This window comes from Pipistrellus hanaki (assembly GCF_964339955.1).
Source record: "Pipistrellus hanaki genome assembly, chromosome: 10".
Lineage (NCBI taxonomy): Eukaryota > Metazoa > Chordata > Mammalia > Chiroptera > Vespertilionidae > Pipistrellus > Pipistrellus hanaki.
Genome location: NC_140512.1, coordinates 2,426,752 through 2,448,049, shown reverse-complemented (window position 1 = coordinate 2,448,049; position 21,298 = coordinate 2,426,752). Strand labels below are relative to the sequence as shown.

General features: G+C 64.0%; 1 protein-coding gene across 1 annotated transcript in view; it reads right to left on the bottom strand.

Annotated features, from left to right (window-relative positions):
- The window catches only part of EGFR (epidermal growth factor receptor), an 89,435-nt gene that overhangs the window by 22,762 nt on the left and 45,375 nt on the right, over positions 1 to 21,298 (bottom strand). The window contains exons 2-15 of the mRNA XM_084897153.1: positions 13,965 to 14,116; positions 12,977 to 13,160; positions 11,428 to 11,553; positions 10,640 to 10,708; positions 9,708 to 9,826; positions 7,593 to 7,734; positions 7,081 to 7,197; positions 5,794 to 5,920; positions 5,054 to 5,127; positions 4,779 to 4,869; positions 2,883 to 3,082; positions 1,880 to 2,012; positions 1,356 to 1,446; positions 267 to 424 (exon numbers count right to left, since the gene is read on the bottom strand). Of these exons, the coding sequence (XP_084753279.1) occupies positions 267 to 424; positions 1,356 to 1,446; positions 1,880 to 2,012; positions 2,883 to 3,082; positions 4,779 to 4,869; positions 5,054 to 5,127; positions 5,794 to 5,920; positions 7,081 to 7,197; positions 7,593 to 7,734; positions 9,708 to 9,826; positions 10,640 to 10,708; positions 11,428 to 11,553; positions 12,977 to 13,160; positions 13,965 to 14,116 (1,783 nt within the window). The remainder of the gene's footprint in view (positions 1 to 266; positions 425 to 1,355; positions 1,447 to 1,879; positions 2,013 to 2,882; positions 3,083 to 4,778; positions 4,870 to 5,053; positions 5,128 to 5,793; positions 5,921 to 7,080; positions 7,198 to 7,592; positions 7,735 to 9,707; positions 9,827 to 10,639; positions 10,709 to 11,427; positions 11,554 to 12,976; positions 13,161 to 13,964; positions 14,117 to 21,298) is intronic.

Sequence of the window (21,298 nt, the reverse complement as noted above, 5' to 3'; positions counted from 1 at the left end):
CCTCCCACCACGAACCCCGCCCACCTCGCCCTTCCACCGCGCTCCTCCCACAGGGCCCGCCTTCCGCGCTCGGCCCACGGCGTCCCGCCCGCTGTGCCCGCCCACCAGCCTGTTCTCTGCTGCCTGGCCCTGGGGACCCTGAGCCCCTGGCTCACTCAGACCTCTGGGCGCGCCGCCTGGACACTCTGGAGCTGCTTCCGCCCTGCGACCTTGCAGGCCAGGGCACCTTTGTCGCGGGCATTTCCCTCCCAGCCGCCGGCACTCACCCGTGGGTGCAGTTGGGGTGGCACAGGCGGCACACGTGGCTGGCGTCCGCGAACTTCCAGACCAGCGTGTTGTTCTCGCCCAAGACGCCGGCCGGGCAGGTCTGGACGCAGTGGGGGCCGTCGATGAAGTGGGCGCACTGCACGCAGCTGTCCGGCCCCTGCAGCGGGGGAGAGGGGCGTCACCCAGGAGGCCCCCCCTCCCAGAGGGAAGAAGCCTGTTACTTAAACCCGTGTCTGGGGAACAGTCCAGTGGTGTGGACGTGGTCAGCGTGGAAGGTGAGCTCGCCTGTGGCTGTGCTTGAGCCCTGGCCCTGCTCTCAGCTGGCCGCACACGCGTGTACAACAGAGAACAGAAGAGACCCGCTATTCCGCTCATGACACGCCCCTGCCCCTCTGTGGGCCCCTCTCCTGGCGGCCCCTCTCCTGGCGGCCCCTCTCCTGGTGGCCCCTCTCCTGGTGGGCCCTCTCCTGGCGCCCCTCTCCTGGTGGCCCCTCTCCTGGCAGGCCCCTCTCCTGGTGCCCCTCTCCTGGCGGGCCCTCCGGTGCGCTCCCCGGGCGGGCGGGGGTGTCTGTGGTTCAGGGAGGCTGGCGGCCAGACCCGCCCAGTGAGCGGCCGGGGCCCACAAGCAGCCGGTCCTGAGCGGGAGGCGGCGGCGGAGGGCAGTGCAGCTGCCCGTTAGCCGAGCTCCGGGCTGCATTCTGCCCTGGGGACCGAGCTCTCACCCGTGTTCCTGACAACACCGTTAGCGAGGAAACTGGGCTTTAAGAACCCAGTTTTCTTTAAGAACCCTCCTAAAACGCTACGCTGATACTGCGTAAGAACCTGGGGATGTCTGAGCAAAAGGGAAGCAGTGGGGACCGACGTGGGCTGAGCCCATGCCGGCCCCGCTGGCTCCTGCTGTGTGGGGACACGGCTGGTGTGAGGCCTGGGCCGGAGAGGGGCTGCCTGGCCGGTGGGTGTGAGGACTCCGCTCCGGCAGAGCCCCAGCCCGGCCCGAGGGCGGAGCCGCTCGCCTGGGCCTGGGCCGGGTGCTGTCCTCAGGGGCCCTGGGACCGGGGCCACGGTGGGGCGTGCGGCGAGCTCCTTACGCGTCCGGTGCAGGTCAGGTTCCTGGGCTGGGGCAGGCACTCCGGGTGGCACTGGATGCACTCGGCATTCTGCACAAACTCCCGGGGCTCGCTGCGGGGGTGGAGGGGAGGGACAGGGTCAGGGGACCCGCCGGTCTGTCCGAAAAGCCGGGTGACGCGAACCGCCTCCCTCAGCAGCTGACCCGTGATTCTCTCTCATCGTGGATGCTTCTCTCTCTCTCTCTCTCTCCCTTTCCCTTCCCCTCTGAAATCAATAAAATAGATACTAAAAGAGGAAGGGAGAGAGAGAGAGAGAGTTAGAAACATTGATGAGAGAGAGTCATCGATCAGTTGCCTCTTGCACACCCCCCACTGGGGATATGCCTCTATAGATTATTAGGTTGGATTAAGCCAGGAAAAGAGTTTGGCCATTTCCGTAGTGATGAACAGCTGCTAACCAACAACAGAAGAAAGGAAGAGGGAGACAGAGGGAGGGGCCCGGGCGTGGCGCTGGCCCTGGACGCCCTCAAGGCCGCAGCGCTCACCCCTCCAGCAGGTGGCACTGCTCCACGCACTCCCGGTAGCGGCTGACGTTCCGGCAGGCCACGCAGTCCCTGGGCCCGGGGCCCCAGCAGCCCTCGGGCGAGCACAGTCGGTGGCAGACGCGGCCCTCGGCCTCTGGGGAGACAGGGCGCCACCGTCAGGGGGCGAGTGGCCGTGGGACGCCTGGCACAGCGCCCGGTGAGGGGCCGGGACCTCCCGCTGACGGACACGCCCCCCCGCCCCCCAAAGAAGCCGTGACCCACAACAGCCCCAGAGGCCGACTGGGAGGTGCTCGGGGTCCTGTCACAGCGGAGGGCTGGGGGAAGGTGCCCTGGGCACACCCCTGTGCTAGGAGGCCCCCGCCCAGCGTCTACACCGGTTTCCCTTCGTTCCCCCGGAGCGGGCGCTGTGGGGATCAGGCGGTCTCCATGGCGGGGTGAGGGGGCCCGAGCCCAGAGGCGGGGGAAATGGGGGGCGGCCTGGAAGGACCGGGCCAGGAGGAGGAGGCAGGTCTGCTTCCCGAGTGGCTGGGTCTGGGCACGAGGCTGCCACCTGCCCAGCTTCACAGGCGCTGGCCCTGGTGCAGGGGGGTGGCGCCACGGTGACAGGCCCACTCCCCGGCGTGCACATGGGTGCATGTGTGCATGTATGTGCACATGTGTGCATGTGTGCATGTGTGTGTGTGTGCATTAGCTAGAGCCATCGGAGGCGGCAATGAGCAGGGGACTAGCTGACATGAGCCCTCATCAGCACTGAGCGGACTGCAGAGCGTTGTAAACACCCGGCAGCCCGGACTCCAGGCCGCCCCGTCTGAGGAGAGGAGGGCGCCCCAAAGCGGCCCCATTGGGAGCGCGGGGCCGGCTTCTCTCGGTTGGGACGGCCCCGGGTGTCCTAGGCCCCCAGGCACGGAGCCCGGCCCGCCACCCGCCACCCGCCGCCCGCCGCCCGCCGCGGCCACGCACTGCACTGGCCGCCCGCCGCCCGCTGCCCGCCGAGGCCACGCACTGCACTGGCCGCCAGCCTTGTTGTTCTGGATCTTGGCTTTCTGGCTTGTGGTCCCGAAGAGCCGCTGCCAGGCGACGGTGTCCGCGTAGCACAGGTTGGGGTTGCTGGTGATGACCACGTCCCCGTCGCTGATCTCCCGGAGGGAGCGCAGCCCCAGGGACTCGATGTCCACCCCCACGACGGCGAGGGAGAAGCGGCCGCTGCGAGGAGAGGAAGTGGCCCCGTGAGAGGCCGCCCAGCGGGCGTCGCTGTGCGGACGGGGCTCCCGGCCCTTCCGGTTCACTCGTCCATGACCATGGCCCACGCGCCAGGCACGTGTTGTAACGGAAATCTGCAGGCGGTCCGGCCGCATGCGCAGGGGCTGAGCGTCCACTAGGAACCAGGAAGTCAGGGTTCGATCCCCGGTCAGGACACATGCCGGGGTGCGGACTCCATCCCCAGGGCGGGCGTGCAGGAGGCAGCCGATCCATGGTTCTCTCTCATCACTGATGTCGATGTCCCTCTCCCTGTCCCTGTCCCTGTCCCTGTCCCTGTCCCTCTCCCTCTTTTCCTCCCTGAAATCAATGACGACACATTAATAGGAAAAACCTGCCAGGGTTTCCTTGCGAGGCCCTCCAGGGGACAGCTAGTTTCCTGGGGGCTGGAGGCAGGGCTCAGTGCATCACCCGCCTGCTGCCTGTTCACTCTGCCTGGCACCGAGGTGTCCTCACCTCACACGTCCCAACAGGCCTCCAAGCACAGGCTCCTTTCCCCATCCAGCCGCCCAGCCGCTGAGCAAACGCTCGAGGTGGCGTGTGACTGATGCCACGCAGGCTGTGTGTGTTTCCCACTCTCAGGAAGCCCCCTTTCCCAGAGGGGGTGCAATCACAGAGCACCGGGAGCTGGTGGGGGGCACAGGGCGGGCCTCTGAGCACGCCCGGGAAGCCTGCGCAGGAGGGGGCTCCCGGGGAGAGTTGGGGCGGATGGCGATGGGGAGCAGTGCACCCGGACTGTGCTGCCCCTCAGGGCGATGAGACGGCCGTCGGGCTGGGAAGTGACGCAGGCGGGGTGGGGGCGGGAAGCCCGGGGCTGGAGAAGCAGGATTCCCGGTCAGGGGCGTGCGCCTGGGCTGTAGGGCCCCACCTGACCATGTGAGAGGCAGCCAGCTGCTGTGTCTCTCTCACACTGATGTTTCGCTCTCTCCCTCCTTCCCTTCCACCCTCTTAAAATAAAACCAATGGGAGAAATATCACTGGGCGGGGATTAACCAGGAGGCAGGATGAGCCGGGCTCACACAGGGACAGAGAAGGCGTCCGGGCAGCAGCCGGCGAGCCCTGGACAGGGGACCTTCCGCTGTCCGGCCGGCACTGGCACCGGCACCCCGGCCACCCGATGCCCCAGGAAACTGGGGGGAGGCACGCCGGGCCTGCAGCACCGCGGTGCTTTGGCACATTTATTTCAACCCCCCCCCCACACACACAGGCACACACACTCACACGCACGCACACATACACCACACTCACACACATACACACACACCACACACACACACACACACACTCACACGCACGCACACATACACCACACTCACACACACACACACACACCACACTCACACACACTCACACACACTCACACACCACACACACACACACACACACCACACACACACACACACACACTCACATGTACACACACATACACCACACTCACACACACACACACACACCACACACACACACACACACTCACACACACGCACGCACACACACACGCGCGCACACACACTCACACACTCATGCACACACACATACATGCAGGCACACATACACACACACACCACACTCACGTACACACACATACACTCACACACATACACACACACTCACACGCACACGCCTGAGGGCTCCCACTCACTGCTGCTTGGTGCGGCCCCGGATGATCTGCAGGTTCTCGAAGGCGTGCAGGTCGGTCCTGTTCTCCGGCCAGGCCTGGATCAGCAGGGAGCCTGCGGGCGGGCGGGCGCGCACTCAGATGGCCGTCCTGGCCGGGCCCCAGGACAGGGCGCTCCCCGCGGTGCGGCCAGGACACCGGGCGCTGGACCCTCCTCTCCCGTCCTCCCGCAGCTGCCCCCGGTGCGGGTGCCAGCCGGGCGCCCGCCTCTCCTCCCTCCCCGCCCCCCGGGCGCCCACCTGTTATCTCCTTCACCGTCTTCAGGATGTCCAGCTCCCGCGGGTCCAGGGGCGGCGTGCGGGTGAAGGAGTCCCTGAGACAGCGGCACAGTCACCCCCCGCCCCTCGCTGCCCGTGGGAGCGGGGCTATGGCCAGCGGCTCCCCGGGACTCACCCCTCAGAGACAGTATCCCCCCCTCCCCGGGACAAACCCTCAGAGGTGATGACCCCCCCCCCCGGGACTCACCCCTCAGAGACAGTATCCCCCCCCCTCGGGACTCACCCCTCAGAGGCGATGACCCCCCCCTCCCCCCCGACTCACCCCTCAGAGGCGATGACCCCCACCCCCTGGGACTCACCCCTCAGAGACAGTATCCCCCCCCCCCGGGACTCACCCCTCAGAGGCGATGACCCCCCCCTCCCCCCCGACTCACCCCTCAGAGGCGATGACCCCCCCCTCCCCCCCGACTCACCCCTCAGAGGTGATGACCCCCACCCCCTGGGACTCACCCCTCAGAGACAATACCCCCCCTCCCGGGGACTCACCCCTCAGAGACAATACCCCCCCTCCCCGGGACATACCTCTCAGAGGTGATGACACCCCCCCCCCCCCGGGACTCACCCCTTGAAGGCGGCCCCCGCCCCCGGGATTCACCCCTCAGAAACGGTACCCCCCCCCTCCACGACTCACCCCTCAGAGGTGATGACCCGCACCCCCGGACTCACCCCTCAGAGACGGTACCCCCGCCCCCGGGACTCACCCCTTGAAGGCCACGGGCAGGACGTGCAGGTCGCCGCTGATGGTGGTGCAGTTCTGGAAGTGCCTGATGTTGGTGGCGTTGATGGACAGGGCATCTTTGAACTCCCCGATGCCGATCCCGTTACACACTGCGGAGAGGACAGGAACCGTCCATGCGGAGCCCTGAGCAGGGCGGGGCCAGGCGGGGGCGTGGCCAGGGCGTGGCCAGGTGGAGGGGCAGGTCCAGGCGGAGGGGGCGGGGCCGGGCGAAGGGGCGGGGCCATGCAGGGGCGGGGCGATGCGGAGGGGCGGGGCCGGGCGGGGGCGGGGCGATGCGGAGGGGCGGGGCCGGGCGGGAGCGAAGCCCTGAGACTGTCACTGCCCCACCACCGCTCATTCACTCAGCAAACGCGGGTGGGGGTTCGGGGACAGAGGTCAGAGGACACGCGGTCGCTGGGCAGCGCCCCCTCCTCGTCTCCCGCGGGACCAGGGGCTAACGGCAGGGGGTCCCCGCCTCCTCCGTCAGCGCCACCCTGTGCGGGGCTCCCGCCGGTACCCTGACCACCTCCCCTTCCCGCCCCCTGCGTGGCTGTGCCCGTCTCCGTCTTAGAGAAAACACGCACACGTTTTTTAAATCAAAAGGTGAGATGCAGCCTGGCCGGTGTGGCTCAGTGGGTGAGCATCAACCTATGAACCAGGAGGTCACAGTTTGATTCCCGGGTAGCAGGCTCCATCCCCAGTGTGGGGCGTGCAGGAGGCAGCCGATCCAGGATTCATTCTCTCTCTCTCTCTCTCTCTCTCTCTCTCTCTCTCTCTCTCTCTCTCTCTCCTCTCCCTTCCTCTCTGAAATCAACTTAAAAAATAATAAATAAAAATCAGTGCGCTGAAACCGGTCTGGCTCAGTGGATAGAGCATCGGTCTGTGGACTGAGAGGTCCCGGGTTCGATTCTGGTCAAGGGCATGTACTTTGGTTGCGGGCACATCCCCGGTGGGGGGTGTACAGGAGGCAGCTGGTCGATGTTTCTCTCTCATCAACGTTTCTAGCTCTCTATCCCTCTCCCTTCCTCTCTGTGGAAAATCAATAAAATATATTTAAAAAAAATCAGTGAATCTGTGCACAGTTTCGGGGGATTGCGTGAAGACGGACAGAAAGAAAGATGCAGTTGGCAGGGTAGACTGCAGGGCCAGGGCACGGAGCACAGGGAGGGAGGAGGGCCCCTGAGCGGAGAGGGGAGAGGCACCGGGACCTCCCAGCGCGGCCAGGAGCCCGGGCCGGGCACCGTGTCCAGCGGCACCCACGGGCGCCCACCTTTGCGGCACGGCCCCTCGCACTTCTTGCACTTGCGGACGCCGTCCTCCTCCACCTCCTGGCTGTCGGAGCTGCAGGCGCGCACGCAGGAGCCGTGGTCCGTCACCACGTAGTTCCCTGGGGGGGGGGGGGGGGGCAGGTGTGAGCGGCGCCAGGGGCCTCGGGGTCTGTCCTCCGGAATCGCGGCGATGAGAGGGCCCGGGGCCCTCTCGTGGGGTTGGTTTTAAGGACAAAGCGGGGCAGGTGCGGCCTGGACACCGATCTCGCTCAAGAGCTCCCCTGGCTTCCGGATCTGACGGCGAACAGACCCTTGTCCCGGGCGGGATGTGCAGGGGCAGCCCGACAGCTGACCATCCTGGACCTGATCCAGGTGCTGCCGGTCACCTGACAGCCACCTCCCGTCACCCTGTCACAGGGAGGCACCCGGCCAGGGCGGCCTGGGGTGGGACCCGGGTGCCGTGGGAGGCCCAGGGGGACGGACGCGGAACGGGAAGGGCGTCGGGCGGACTCACGGGGACACTTCTTCACGCATGTGGCGCCGAAGCTGTATTTGCCGTCGGGGTTGACGTCCATCTGGTAGGTGGTGGGGTTGTACAGCATGAGCGGCGGGCACGTGTCCTTGCAGGTGGCGCCATCCCGGAACCGGCGGCAGACCTGCCGAGCCGCGGGGACGGGGTCGGTGAGAGGAGGCGGGGATCGGGTGAAGGGAGACGGGGATCCAGTGAAGGGAGACGAGGATTGGGTGAAGGGAGACGGGGATCGGGTGAGAGAAAGACGGGGATCGGGTGAGACGGAGCGGAGCTGCCTCCCAGAGCAGCCGCCTCTCTTGTCCCAAACCCGGACCTCGGACCGGGACCTCGGATCTCAGACCTCGGAAATGTTAAATGGGTGCAACAAGCCTAAAGCAACATTGTTTGGGCCTAAAGCAACATTGTTTCCCAGTGGAGTGGATACAAGGAGGAAGCAGAGGCGACAATAGAAACTTTGTTTCGAGTTCGTGTCACTGTGTTGGCCAATAGCCAGCCCTCCTGCTCTGGATGCAGCTGCTTCCCTCTCCCAAAACCATGGCATTGTCTCCTCCCGGGACACTGGGCTCCTGCCTGAACCAGCGCTTCCCAAATCTATCTATCTCTCTCTTTCTCTCTCTCTCTCTCTCGCCCTCCCTCTCTCTCTCTCTCTCTCCCCCTCTCTCCCTCTCTCTCTCCCCCTCTCTCCCTCTCTCTCTCCCCCTCTCTCCCTCTCTCCCCCTCTCTCCCTCTCTCCCTCCCTCCCTCCCTCCCTCCCTCCCTCCCTCCCTCTCTCTCCCTCTCCCTCCCTTCCTCCCTCTCCCTCTCTCTCTCTCTCTCTCCCTCCCTCCCTCCCTCCCTCCCTCCCTCCCTCCCTCCCTCCCTCTCTCTCTCTCTCTCTCTCTCCTCTCTGCAGACCTGCGCAGGGAGCTGGGCAGGGACCGCTGGGTTTTGGGCAGGAGCCTCCAGTTCTGCTCAGGGGCTCGATTAGAGCAGGATCTGGCCGCGTGCTGGCGGCCCAGCCGGAAAGACCTTTCCAGAAGCACGGCCTTTCTTAAGCACACGTCCCTGCTAGGACCGTATGGACGGTGGCGAGAGGAAAACACCTCTTTCTCCATCGCGGACAGAAGGACAGAGAGCCGCCCATGGGCGGGACCACGAGGGGCTGTGCTCACACTCCCTCACACGCCGCCTGCACAGAGGACACGGGGGGTGGGGGTGCGGTCCGGGGTGCTGCCCTCGGCGGGGGCCCGCCTGGAAAGCTGCCGCCTGCAAGGACCAGGCCGGACAGGGTGCTGCCCGGAGCCCGCGCACCTCGCCGGCTGCGGGCTCACACGGCCACCGGCTCTCAGGACGTCCGAGGCGCCCACCCTCGGGGCAGCTGCGCGGGCCCCATCGACCCCCCCCCCCCCCCGGCAGTACGGATTTCACTAGAGCTTCCTGCCGTCCCAGGGACCAATGAGAGCACCCCAGGACCCCCTGCGTGGGGTGCGGGCAGCCTCTGAGCCTCCGGCCACTCCGGGTCTGCGTTCCCGAACGGGAAAGAGCACGCGTGTAGTGTTCGGGGCTCAGTCTGCGCCCGGTCCAGCAAGCCAGTGGTCGGCAAACTCATCGGTCCACAGAGCCAACATCAATGATTGCAATTTCTTTGGAGAGCCATATTTTTTCAGCTTAGACTTCTTCTAACGCCACTTCTTCAACACAGACTCGCCCAGGCCGTGGCATTTTGTGGAAGAGCCACACTCAAGGGACCAAAGAGCCGCCTGTGGCTCTTGAGCCACGGTTTGCCGACCGCAGCTCTAGGTCACGTGGGCCATTTAGCAGGGAGGCGCTCTCCGTCCACCCCCGTCCGACGGGGAGCCGGAGCACAGGGGTCACAGCAGCTGCCCAAGGTCACAGGGAGCGGGGAGGGGGGAGGGGAGGGCAGGGCGCTGGCAGAGGCCCCGGTCCCTGGGAAGGCAGCGTCCCGCCCTCCACCCAGACGGTCCTCCGCACACCGCAGCCACAGAAGCGCCCACGGGGGCTGGTGGGGGCCGGTGGGGGCCGGTGGGGGCCGGCGGGGCTGGGCTGATGGGGGGCTGGGGGGCCGTGCTAGGACCAGGGCAGTGGGGGCGGTCTTACCAGGCAGTCGCTCTCCCGGGGCCCGGTGCAGCCGGCAGCACACTGGGTGTGGCAGCAGTCACTTGGGGACTTGCCTCGGCAGCGGCCAGAGCACTGCTGGGCGCAGATGGTCTTGGTCACTGGGAAGGAGCACAGGCCACGTGAGCCGGGGCGGGAGGGGGGGCTGAGCAGCCTCGGTTCCCAGGAAGCTCCTCCGGGCACGGCCGGGGCAGGGGTGGGGGTGGGGTGGTGTGTGTGTGTGACTGGTGCGGGCCCGGCTGACGTATGCTCCTTCACGGCGGCCCGGCTCCTGTGCCCACAGCAGCGCCCGGGTCCCCGCGGGCGGCTGGCAGCACTGGTATTCCCTGGGCTGCTCCCTCTGGCCTTTCGACCAACAGTGACTTTTAGGCCTGGCTGGTGGCTCAGTGGTTGAATATCAACCCGTGAACGGGAGGTCACGGTTCGGTTCCCGGTCAGGGCACAGGCCCGGGTTGCAGGCTCAATCCCCAAGGGGGGGCGTGCAGGAGGCAGCCGATCAATGATCCCCTCTCATTATGGATGTTTCTCTCTCCCTCTCCCTTCTCTCTGGAATCAATAAAAACATATTAAAAATTGTGAGAGGCATTAGTAAAAATACGCCTCAGGCCATAACCGGTGTGGCTCAGTGGATGGAGTGTCGGCCTGTGGACTGAAAGGTCCCAGGTTCGATTCCAGTCAAGGGCATGTACCTTAGTTGTGGGCACATCCCACTGGGGAGTGTGCAGGAGGCAGCTGATCGATGATTCTCTCTCATCGATGTTTCTAACTCTCTATCTCTCTCCCTTCCTCTCTGTAAAAATCAATAAAATATATTTTAAAAAAACAAACAAACAAAAAGAAAACACCACGCCACAGGTCTGGGGCGGAGGCGGCCGCACACTCGCCCGCCCGCCCGCCCGCTCCCGCGGACTCACGTTGCTGGCAGTTCTCCTTGCCCGCAGCCCAGCAGCTTCCGTCGGGGCAGCTCGGGTCGCACGTCCCGCCTGCGACACAAATGCGGGGTCAGACGCCACCCCGGCCAGGGGAGCGGCGAGCAGAGCCGCGGCCGCACACGGCCTCCGGGCTGAGGCTCCGCCGGCCGGTCCCGGCCTGTGCCAACAGGAGCTACAGCCCGCACGGCCTCAGGCACAGCAGCCTTGGACACGGGAGAGCGTGGCTGCACACAGCGTGGTCCCATGCCGGCCGGACACGGGCTCAGTGAGGACACCGGAGAGTGTGGCTGCACACAGCGTGGTCCCATGCCGGCCCGGACACGGGCTCAGTGAGGACACGGGAGAGCGTGGCTGCACACAGCGTGGTCCCATGCCGGCCGGACACGGGCTCAGTGAGGACACGGGAGAGTGTGGCTGCACACAGCGTGGTCCCATGCCGGCCGGACACGGGCTCAGTGAGGACACGGGAGAGCGTGGCTGCACACAGCGTGGTCCCATGCCGGCCGGACACGGGGCTCAGTGAGCTCCGGGCCCGGTTCCCGCGGGCTCAGGCCCGGAGAAGCCCAGCGTCCCCCCTAGGTTAGGGTCTCCCCGCCCCCCCTGGGAGGGTAGCTCGGGGGGGGGGCCGTCGGCAGGTGCTGGGTGCAGTGCCGGTCTGCCCAGCAGCCGCCCCTGGGCTTACTGCCGCTCACAGGCGAAGGGAGCTGGGCCTGCGCCGCCTCCCCTGCCACCACCCGGCCCCTCGGCGGCCCAGGCGCCGGCACACTCACAGCTGTTGTGCGGGCTCTGGAAGTCCAGCGACATGTTGCTGCTGTCCACAATGTCGCGCCACTGGATGGTCTCCAGGTTGCAGAGCCTGGGGTTGTTGTTGAAGCGCACGCCACCCTGCAGGATCTCTGCGGGAGAGAGGGCCCGTGAGCCATGCCGCCTCGTCTCACCCGAGCACTCAGAGTGTGCACGCAATTCTTTTTTTTTTTTTTTTGTTAATCCTCATCTGAGGGTATTTCTCCATTGATTTTTAAAAAAATGTATTTTATTGGTTTTTTACAGAGAGGAAGGGAGAGGGATAGAGAGTTAGAAACATCAATCAGCTGCCTCCTGCACACCTCCCACTGGGGATGTGCCCGCAACCAAGGTACATGCCCTTGACCGGAATCGAACCTGGGACCTTTCAGTCCACAGGCCGATGCTCTATCCACTGAGCCACACCGGCTTCGGCTCCATTGATTTCTAGAGAGAGTGGGAGAGAGATGGAAAGACAGAGAGAAACACCGATGTGAGAGAAACACATCAATTGGACCCTCTGTGTGGGGGTCCACGCTCTGACCTCTGCACACCAGCCAGCATGAGGGGTTGATTCAATGCATTCCCTTACACCTGACGCCCAGGCCACAAGACCGGCACAAAGGCTGCTACCCGCTCGCTCTTCCAGAGCCTTCGCCACGTCTCACTGACTCTCGGATGCTTTTCCGAGAGCACGGGATAACCTGGCTCCCTTCTCCCCGTCCCACTGCACTGCGTACACCTTTTCAGTAACCTCCACTGGCTGAGTCTTGCACATGAGTGGCACAGGATACAAGAGAAAAACAGTTGGTTACCTACAAGGGAGCACCCATACGACTGTCAGCTGATTTCTCAACAGAAACTATGCAGGCCAGACAGGAGTGGCAAGAAATACTCAGTGATGAATAGCAAGAACCTACAACCAAGATTACTTTACCCAGCCAAGCTATCATTCAGAATGGAAGTTCAGATAGAGAGCTTCACAGACAAGAAAAAGCTAAAGGAGCTCACCACCACCAAACCAGGATTACATGAAATGTTGAAGGGTCTTCTTTAACAAGAGGAAGAAGAAGAATGAGGAGAAGGAGGAGGAGGAGGAGAACAAGGAGGAGCAGGAGGAGAACATTTGAAAATAAAACGGCAAAAAAGACATCTATCAACAGTTGAATCAAAAAATTAACCAAGAAATCTAATAAACAAAGTAAACTGATGAATAAAACAGAATCAGAGGCACGGAAGCACGGAACAGACTGATGAATTTCAGACGGAAGGGGGGAGGCGTGTGTGAAGAGATTAAACGAAGAAATTTCGTGCGTGTATGTGTTAGCTATGGACACAGACAACCGGGTGGCAGAAGTCTGGGGTGGGCAGGACCAGGCGGAGAGAGGCAGTGGGGGGGGAGAAGGGAGACACCTGTAATACTCTCAGCAATAAAGATTAAACACACACATTTGTTTTGAAGAGTAACGTCTTCCCGGAGTGAACTTAGGAGAGGGCCAGGGGGCGGTGCCCGCCCCGCCCGCCCCGGCCGCTCACCCTGCAGGCTCCGCAGGGGCAGCTCCCGCAGGCCGGTCCTGTTGCTGCCGTAGTTGGACAGCACGGACAGGGCGTGCGTGTTCTCGAAGAGCACGTTCCCCCGGATGATCTGCAGGTTCTCCAGCGGGATCCTCTCCACCACGTTGAGGGCGATGAGGACGTAGCCGGCCACCTCCTGGATGGTCTGAGGGGACAGAGCGTGACGCTGGCCTCTCTCCGTGAGGTCCCCACGGGCCCGGGGAACCGGGACGCCCCCCTGAGCGACGCACACGCGTGGTGACGGCCGTAGGGCGTGTGGGTGGCGCCACGGAGGGCGTGGCGGGTGCTGGGGGCACAGTCGCTCCCACGCCGTGTCCCCCCTCCCTCCCCCAGCCCGCTGGCGGCCGGAAAGGGCAACGTGACGACTCAGAAAATGGTGCCTCCTCCCCTTGGCCTTCGACACCCTCCGGTGACGCTGGGACCGGTTTCATTAACTTATCTCGCCTCTGTCCCGCCCGCTCTCTCACGGAAAGAAGAAAACAACCCCGAGAGGGAGGCCCATCACACCCAACGTTCAACTGCTGGCTCCCGCCGGCTCTCGGGAGCCGCCTGAGAAACAGGGGGGCCCTTGTGAAATGGCGGCTGCACTCTTGGCGGCCGGAAAGCAGCCGCGGTGGGAGTGTTTACACCAAGGCAATGGGCAGGTGCTACAAGGCAAGGCTCTTTCCACATTAGGAGCCAGTTACCCGGGTGCCACGGCGGCAGCCACGGCGGCAAGATACCTCTCGGTGTCTACGATGCCCGCGGGGCGCCGGCCGGGCCTGCTCCTTGGGGCGTCCCCCTGTGACCGGGCCCCAGCTGGGGGAGGGGGCCCCGCATGCAACACGCACCTCCAGTGCTCTGGGACTCGGAGCTGCCGGCCAAGGCCAGCCCGTGCCCGGGAGGGTCCCGCCCAGGCCCTGCCCGGCCCTCGCTCCCGCCACGTCCGGGAGCCCGCGCGCGGACCCACCTTCAGGAAGGACAGGTCGTAGCCCTGCTGCATGTAGGTGATCTCCAGGTTTCCCAGGACCACCTCGCAGTTGTTGAACATCCGCTGCAGGCTCAGGAAGTGGTCGTCGAAGGTGCCCAGCTGGGTGAGCTTGTTGTTGGTGCCCTGGCACACTGGGGGGGAAGAAAAGGCACCACGTGAGACGCCCAGGGAGGCACGGCACCAACATGAAACTGCGTCCGCCATCGCCGACGGGCTGTGTGCCACGGTGACTCCGGCTGTTCGCTCTGACCGGCGGCGTGCCGGCGCGGGGCAGGCTTCACCGGGCGCAGGCCCGCGGGCGCCGAGCCCGCCCCGAGCGCAGGGACGCGCTGACACGTGTTCAGAAGTCACGGGGACACAGAAAGGTTCTGTGAAAACCTTTTCTTTTCTTTCTTTCTTTCTTTCTTTCTTTCTTTCTTTCTTTCTTTCTTTTTTTAAAATATATCTTATTGATTTTTTACAGAGAGGAAGAGAGAGGGATAAAGAGTTAGAAACTGGTGAAAGAGAAACATCGACCAGCTGCCTCCTGCACGCCTCCTACTGGGGATGTGCCCGCAACCAAGGTGCATTTCCTTGACCTGAATGGAACCCGGGACCCTTCAGTCCACAGGCCGACGCTCTATCCACTGAGCCACACCAGCCAGGGCTAAAACAGTCTTCTAAGTGAATGCCTCGGAGACGAAGCCCACAGTCTAGAGATACGCATTAGTGAACAACAAAATGGAAACACGTCAGAACAGCCGGGAAGGAACCGACAGCCCTGCTGGCGGCTCCCGGGAGCCGGCCTCACAGGCGCCCCCCGCCGGCCGGCACCGCCTCAGCGCACGCAGCCCTTCGTGGGCGAAGGTGACCTCACAGCAGAGAACACTCTCGGTTGGGGAAACCCACGCGGCAGCCGGTGTGTCACAGCCGAGGAGAGGATGAGAGTGACATCATAGTCACAGCCCGGCTCTTTCACGGACGAGCCCAGGCAGGCGGACAGAACAAAGGGTTCGGCGTTTGAAGCTGGAGCTTTGAACCTCCACCCTCTCAGAGCGCAGACACAGGGCCCCTGGCCTGGGAGGGGGACCAGGACTGGCCGGGGGCCCCGGGTCTGCAGAGGCAGCACCCCTTCAGCAACTGGAGGCTGCGCCCCGAGACGTGGACTTCCTTGAGGTCCCCCCCCCCCACCTCCCCCCTCTCCCCCGAACCCGTTCTGCTCTTCCTAGGCCTCCGCATGAAGCCCTGGGCACCGCCCGCCCACACGCCCCAGTCAGGGCATTGATTTATTTTTTAATAATCCCCCCCCCCTCCCCATCGCAAAGAACCCAAGAAGCCAGCTGTCCAACCTGCCTGTTCTGGGGGATGAGAAGGCTGAGGCGTTTATTTGATTTGGTTTAAGGCAGGCCCACCTGGAACCCTGTTCCCCAGGGGAGAGAGAGAGAGAGAGAGAGAGAGAGAGAGAGAGAGAGAGAGAGAGAGAGAGAGAGAGGAACATCCATGATGAGAGAGAATCATGGATCGGCTACCTCCGGCAGGCCCCGCACCAGGACTCGAACCCTGACCTCCTGGTTCACAGGTCGACGCTCACCAAGGAGCATGCCGGCCGGGCTGTCTGCTCTGGACGCGTTCTGAAGGAGGGGCGGGCATCACCCCGCAGCCGCCGCTCTGGCTCAGTGTCCGCTCCCCGCTGCGGACGGGACGTGCAGGGCACAGCGGACCCAACCCCTCTGCGGGGAGCACTGGAGACGTCCACACATGCACACGGCGCACACGCGTGTAACCCTCCTGCACGAGAGGACACCACCATCGCCCCGGCGAGCCCCACACGCCCCTCCCGCGGCCCCCGCCCCCACAGCCTGTGGGCTCAGGGCCCCGCGCTCGCCGGATGGCGCCACGCTGTCCCGGTGTGGTGTCGGGGAGTCCCTGAGCAGGGACTGGCATGGGCTCCGCTCTGAGGGACAGGCCAGGCCAGGGCTGTGGGCGAGCCTGCGCTCACCCTCCGACACCCGGGCCGGCCCCCAGCCTGGCCGCGCTCTCCTGGGCCTGCACTTTATCCTAACTGCGAGTGAGACTGGCTGCCCCTTCCTGTGTGTGTCTGCGTGTGTCTGCGTGTGTCTGTGTCTGCGTGTGTCTGTGTGTGTCTGTGTCTGCGTGTGTCTGCGTGTGTCTGTGTCTGCGTGTGGGTGTGGTGGTGGGGGGCAGAGCCCGTCCCTCCCCTGCCATTAGGGGGTCGGCACCCCTCTGTGCCCACAAGCCCGGGCAAAACCTTCAAACCAGTTCCTCCAAGTTTCCCCCGACCCTGAGACGCCTGGAAGTGCCGAGGAGCTGACTGTGTAATCGTTTTAATGGGTTGTTTTCTGACTCGCATTGGCGGCCGAGCCCTCGTAACCCACTCCCCTGGCCTCCTGAGCCGTCCTGGCCCCTCTTCCACGGAGCGCCTCGTTCGGAAGGTGTGGCTCAGAGGCTGAGCGTCCATCTTTGAGCCAGGAAGTCACAGGTGGGTTCCCCGTCAGGGCACAGGCCCGGGTTGGGGGCTCCATCCCCAGTGCGGGGCGTGCAGGAGGCAGCCGGTCCATGGTTCTCTCTCATCATCGATGTTTCTTTCTCCCTCTCCCTTTCCCTTCCTCTCTGAAATCAATAAAAAAGTATAAAAATAGTCCCACGCCAAGTTCATGATTTAAATATATAAATCCCCATATGTATAGATGCCGAGCAGAGTAAGGCACCCTGGCATCCAGTGTCCACTCTCTTGGGTGCTAACTGGTGTTTGTGAGCCAAGAAAGGCCAGTCCCACGAGGGACTGTGGGTTACATTTCTTTTAAAAATATATTTTTATTGATTTCAGAGAGGAAGGGAGAGGCAGAGAGAGACAGAAACATCGATGATGAGAGAGAATCACTGATCAGCTGCCTCCTGACGCCCCCTACTGGGGACCGAGCCCACAGCCGGGGCCTGTGCCCTGACCAGGATTCGAACCCTGACCTCCTGGGTCATAGGTCAATGCTGAGCCGCTGAGCCCCGCCGGCCGGGCTGACCAGTGAGTGTAGTGTGCGGGCTCTCCCCTTCAGAGACAGGCAGGAGCGCCTCCTCTCGGGCCGGCTCCGGCCCCCTCATCCCCGTGCTGGGACTGCTGCTCACGCGTGCTCAGGGCCCCTGCACACACGTGTGTACTCCTGCGAGGTCTGGGCTTCCGCTCTGCCGCCCCCGAGCTACTTTCTCCGAGGAGCACCCTGCCTCCCTGCCCCCCCCCTCCCCCCGCCAGCGCAGGGCAGGGCAGGGCAGGCGGGGTGCAAAGCTCTCCCTCCAGGGCCACGGCTGAACCCTGCCTGTCCCCTGATGTGCAAGTGGCGGCCCCAGCAGACCCACTGAGAGAGGGGGCGTTGGTCCATCTCGCTAGCTGGCTGGCACCAGGGACGGCCAGGAGCCCGCACAGAACGGGGCAGCACGGGGTCAGGAGGGTGGGGAGGGGTTGGCAAAGTCTCGGGAACAGGAAGGTGAAAAGCGGGTTTGGTGGCAAAGACCCTGCTGGACCTCCAGGTGCCAATCCTGGTGCAAGGTGGGCTCGGCCAGCCCGCGAACCCCTCGCCTCGGACCCCACAGCGATGTGCAGAGGGAGCTGTGAGCAGAGCCGCATGGGCGGGGCGGGTGGGGGAGCCAGCCCGGGGTTCCCAATCTCCCTCCCACCGCCCCCCCCCCGGGCCCGAGGCTGCCCTCTGCCCACTGCTCCCACCGCCGTGTGCGGCCTGGCAGGCGGCCCCGGGCTCCGGCCCTGGGGGAGGGCAGCTGGAGCGGCCACAGCCACCTGGCCGCCCGGAGCGTCCCGCAGAAGCTGCCCCCCGGCCCCCAGGCCCCGCCACCTGACCCCTGCGGTGGCTTCCCCAGCGGCCGGGCCGTGGGCTGTGTCCGCACGTGTTTCTGTTTATCGCTCAATTTGAAATGGACATTGTGCTCCACTTCCTCCTCCTTCAGCTAACCACCTCCTCCAGCTGCCCTCCCGGTGCTCCAGTCCTCCCGGGCCTGGGCGAGGCCGGGCCGGGCCCCTCTCCCGGGTCAGCTCTGCAGCCAGCGCTGCCTCCCGGCCCGCCGAGCAGGAAGCAGGGGCTCGGAAACCACCGGCAGCCACCGGGGGAGTGCGGGGCGCCCAAGCCAAGCCCTGACCCCGGGGACTTCCTGAAGGCTCCAGAACACACGAGCCCCACCCCCACCCCGCCCGGGGAGCGCCAGCCACTGACAGCAAGTTCTCCCCGGCCTCATGGCTCAGTGGCTGAGCGTCGACCAATGAACCAGGAGGTCACAGTTCGATTCCTGGAACACGCAAGGGCTGCAGGCTCGATGCCCAGTGTGGGCTGTGCAGGAGGCGGCCGGTCCATGTTGCACTCTCACATCAATGTTTCTCTCTCTCACTCTCCCCCTGTTCCTTCCTCTTACATCAATGATAATAATAATAATAATAATAAAATAAAAGCGATATGCTAATGAGACCGGACAGCCTTCCGGAGGACGAAGCCAGGTCTGCGAGGGAAGCCCGGTCCTGGGTGCCAGAGGGAGCCGATGCCGGTGGCCAGGGGAAGGGCGGCCTGCTCTAGTAGGAATTCCGTGCACCGGGCCTCTCTCTCTGTAAAAGCAACCGTTCTCAGGGGCAGCCACTTGCTGTCAGGCGGGTCCCCTGCCTGGTGCCTGGAGAGAGAAGAGACGGTGCTGCCAGCCAGTGCGTCCTCTCGGTGCCACAGGTCTCCGACCACAGCCTCATTTCCCACAGCCCAGAGCAGGCCGGCAAACTTCTGAGAAGAGCAGGAACTGGCCCTGGCCAGTGCGGCTCAGTGGGTGGAGCGCTGTCCCTCACGCACCACAAGGTCCCCGGTGCCATTCCGGGTTAGGTGGGTAGGGCCTCGTGCCCCGGGTGCTGCCGCTCTGTGCCAGGCCTCTTTACTGTGAGGATGAACACACAGCTCCCCGTGCCCCACCGCATCCCGGCTCCCACGCCCGGGAGCTGGCTGCCAGGCCGGCGTGCCCGTCCCAAGAGGCTGAGAGCTTTGGCCTTGCTCAGAGGGTCTGCCCGGTCCACGCCGTGCGGGTGGCTTCGTCAGGGAACCTTCCTGGCCTTGCCGTAGTCTGAAGCCGGCCACGGCCTGGGTCCTACGGCTGAGCTCACAGGCACCCATGTCTCCTCCCCCACAGCCCTGCAGGCCCTGAGCTCAGGGCCCCGCACCCCAGGCCTGTCCTCCAGGCCCCCCCCCCCCCTCTGGGGAAGGCCATGCAATGGCCGCCCGCCCAGCCGTGCTCCCCTGCAGGGCCCCTCTGCCTGCTTCCTCGCCCGCAGCGGCCTCTCGGGGTGCGCCCGGCCCACGCTGGGGCGACGAGAGCCCTCTGTCCTCTCACAGCGCTGCCTGTCTCTTTCGCAAACACGCTGTCATCCTGAGAACAGCAGCAGACACTGTGCTTTCCTTTGAGGTCCCTTTCGCTGATGGCCCGGGGCGGCCGGCGAGCAATAAAAGATGAATAAGCACCAGCGAGGCCCTTGCGTAAACATCACGTATACGTTCTCGGCGGCGGCCTCGGCGCCGCTCGTTTTTTTTTGGGTTTAATAACTCACACGCCGGTTGAGCAATGGAAATGGAATCCCCGCGGCGTCTATTAATAGCCGGCTGCCGGTAAATTCCTCCCCGCTGGACGAGAGCGTGTTTTTCCTCGCTCCTCGGGCTCGGTCTCTATAGCGCCCGCTGCCCCCGCGGCCCGCACCGGTTCAGGATTCGGACCTGGCGGGGCCGCCCCCAGGCCAGGACCTGTGAGGAGGACAGCCGAGAAGACACAGCACAGCCGCCCTGGCTTTGCTCTCGCTCACCATCCAGGATAAGTCACCCGGAGACTCACAAAACATGCTTCCCGCCTCCCTCTCCTCCTTTAAGCATTGCAGCCCCCCACTTCTCTCCCATGTGTGTGTGCGGCTTCCAGAAAGACTCGTCTCTCCTCCTCGCTGACCTTTCTGTCACAGCGTTCATGCTGAAGTGCGACAATGACTGGGAACGGCTCCCCCATCACAGTAACTGGAGGCCAAAGGCTCTGGGAGGGGATTCCCTCACCACTTAGCAAAAAACCCCCCTTTCCTCCTCCAGAGACACTTAGAGATCATTCCCAGAAGCCTCCTCGGCTGCTCTGGGTGTCAGAGTGTCTTTTCACACACAGGTGCTCCATGTGCAGACGCTTCATGTGTATGCTCCATAGTTTTTTTACCCACTCAGCTGCTGACGGGCACCGAGGCTGTTTCCAGATCTTAGCTATGGCAAATCGTGCTGCTATGTACACAGGGGAACATATACTCTTCCTGATTGGTGTTTCTGACTTCTTAGGATAGAGTCCTAGGAGTGGGATGACTGGGTCAAACCACGGTACATCTACACCATGGAACACTACGCGGCAATAAAGAAGGAAGAACTCTTACCGCCTGCAACAGCACGGAGGGACCGGAGTGAAACCAGCCACTCAGAGGAAGACAGGACCCCATGGTCTCGCTCCTCTGTGAGTCTCATGGGCCAAATGAACTGATGATCAAAATTAGATCCTGAGACACAGCCACAGGGACAGTCTGGGGGACCTCAGAGGGAAGGTGGGAGGGAGGGGTGTGGTGGGAAGAGATAAGCCGATGAACCTGTCTACATATATGCACCAGCCATGGACACAGACAGTGGGGTGGTGAGGGCCTGGGGGTGGGGGAGGGGAGCGGCTGGGAGAGGTCCGTGGGGAAAAGGGGGACCTATGTCATACTTCCAGCATCAAAGACGGAAACACACACACACACACACACACACACACAGGTGTTCCCACAAGAACCTCAGTGCCTCCCCACGATGCTCTGCTGCGAGGCCCACCTCGATGCCTGGAGGCCCTGGTGTCCAGGCGAGGGGTGAAGTGATGGGGCTGGAAAACCGCTCCCCACGAGAGCCCTGGCCACCCCCCCCCCCCGCCCCCACGCCCGAGGACCGAGCCCAGCTCAGCCGTGGTGGGAATGGTCTGCCTTTGCCCTGAGCCTGCCCTGGCGCCATGCTGCCCCTCGACCTGACCGAGCATGCCGAGGGATAAAGCGATTCCTGGCGGCCGGGCCTGCGTGCCCCTGCAGGCCTGCGCCGCGCGGGTGCTGTCCAAGCCTTCCGAGGCTGGGGGGCCGGGCCCGGGGCCCTGGGCACATTTCAACAGGCCGGTAATCTGCCATCTGAAGCGCTCCTCTTGTTTGCTTGTCTCCTGGCTCTCCAAGCGGACCAGCCGGTTGTGGGGCCAGGAAGGAGAGGAGTGAGGGGGCCCCAATGTGCGCTCAGTGCCTTAACTGAACTCATCCT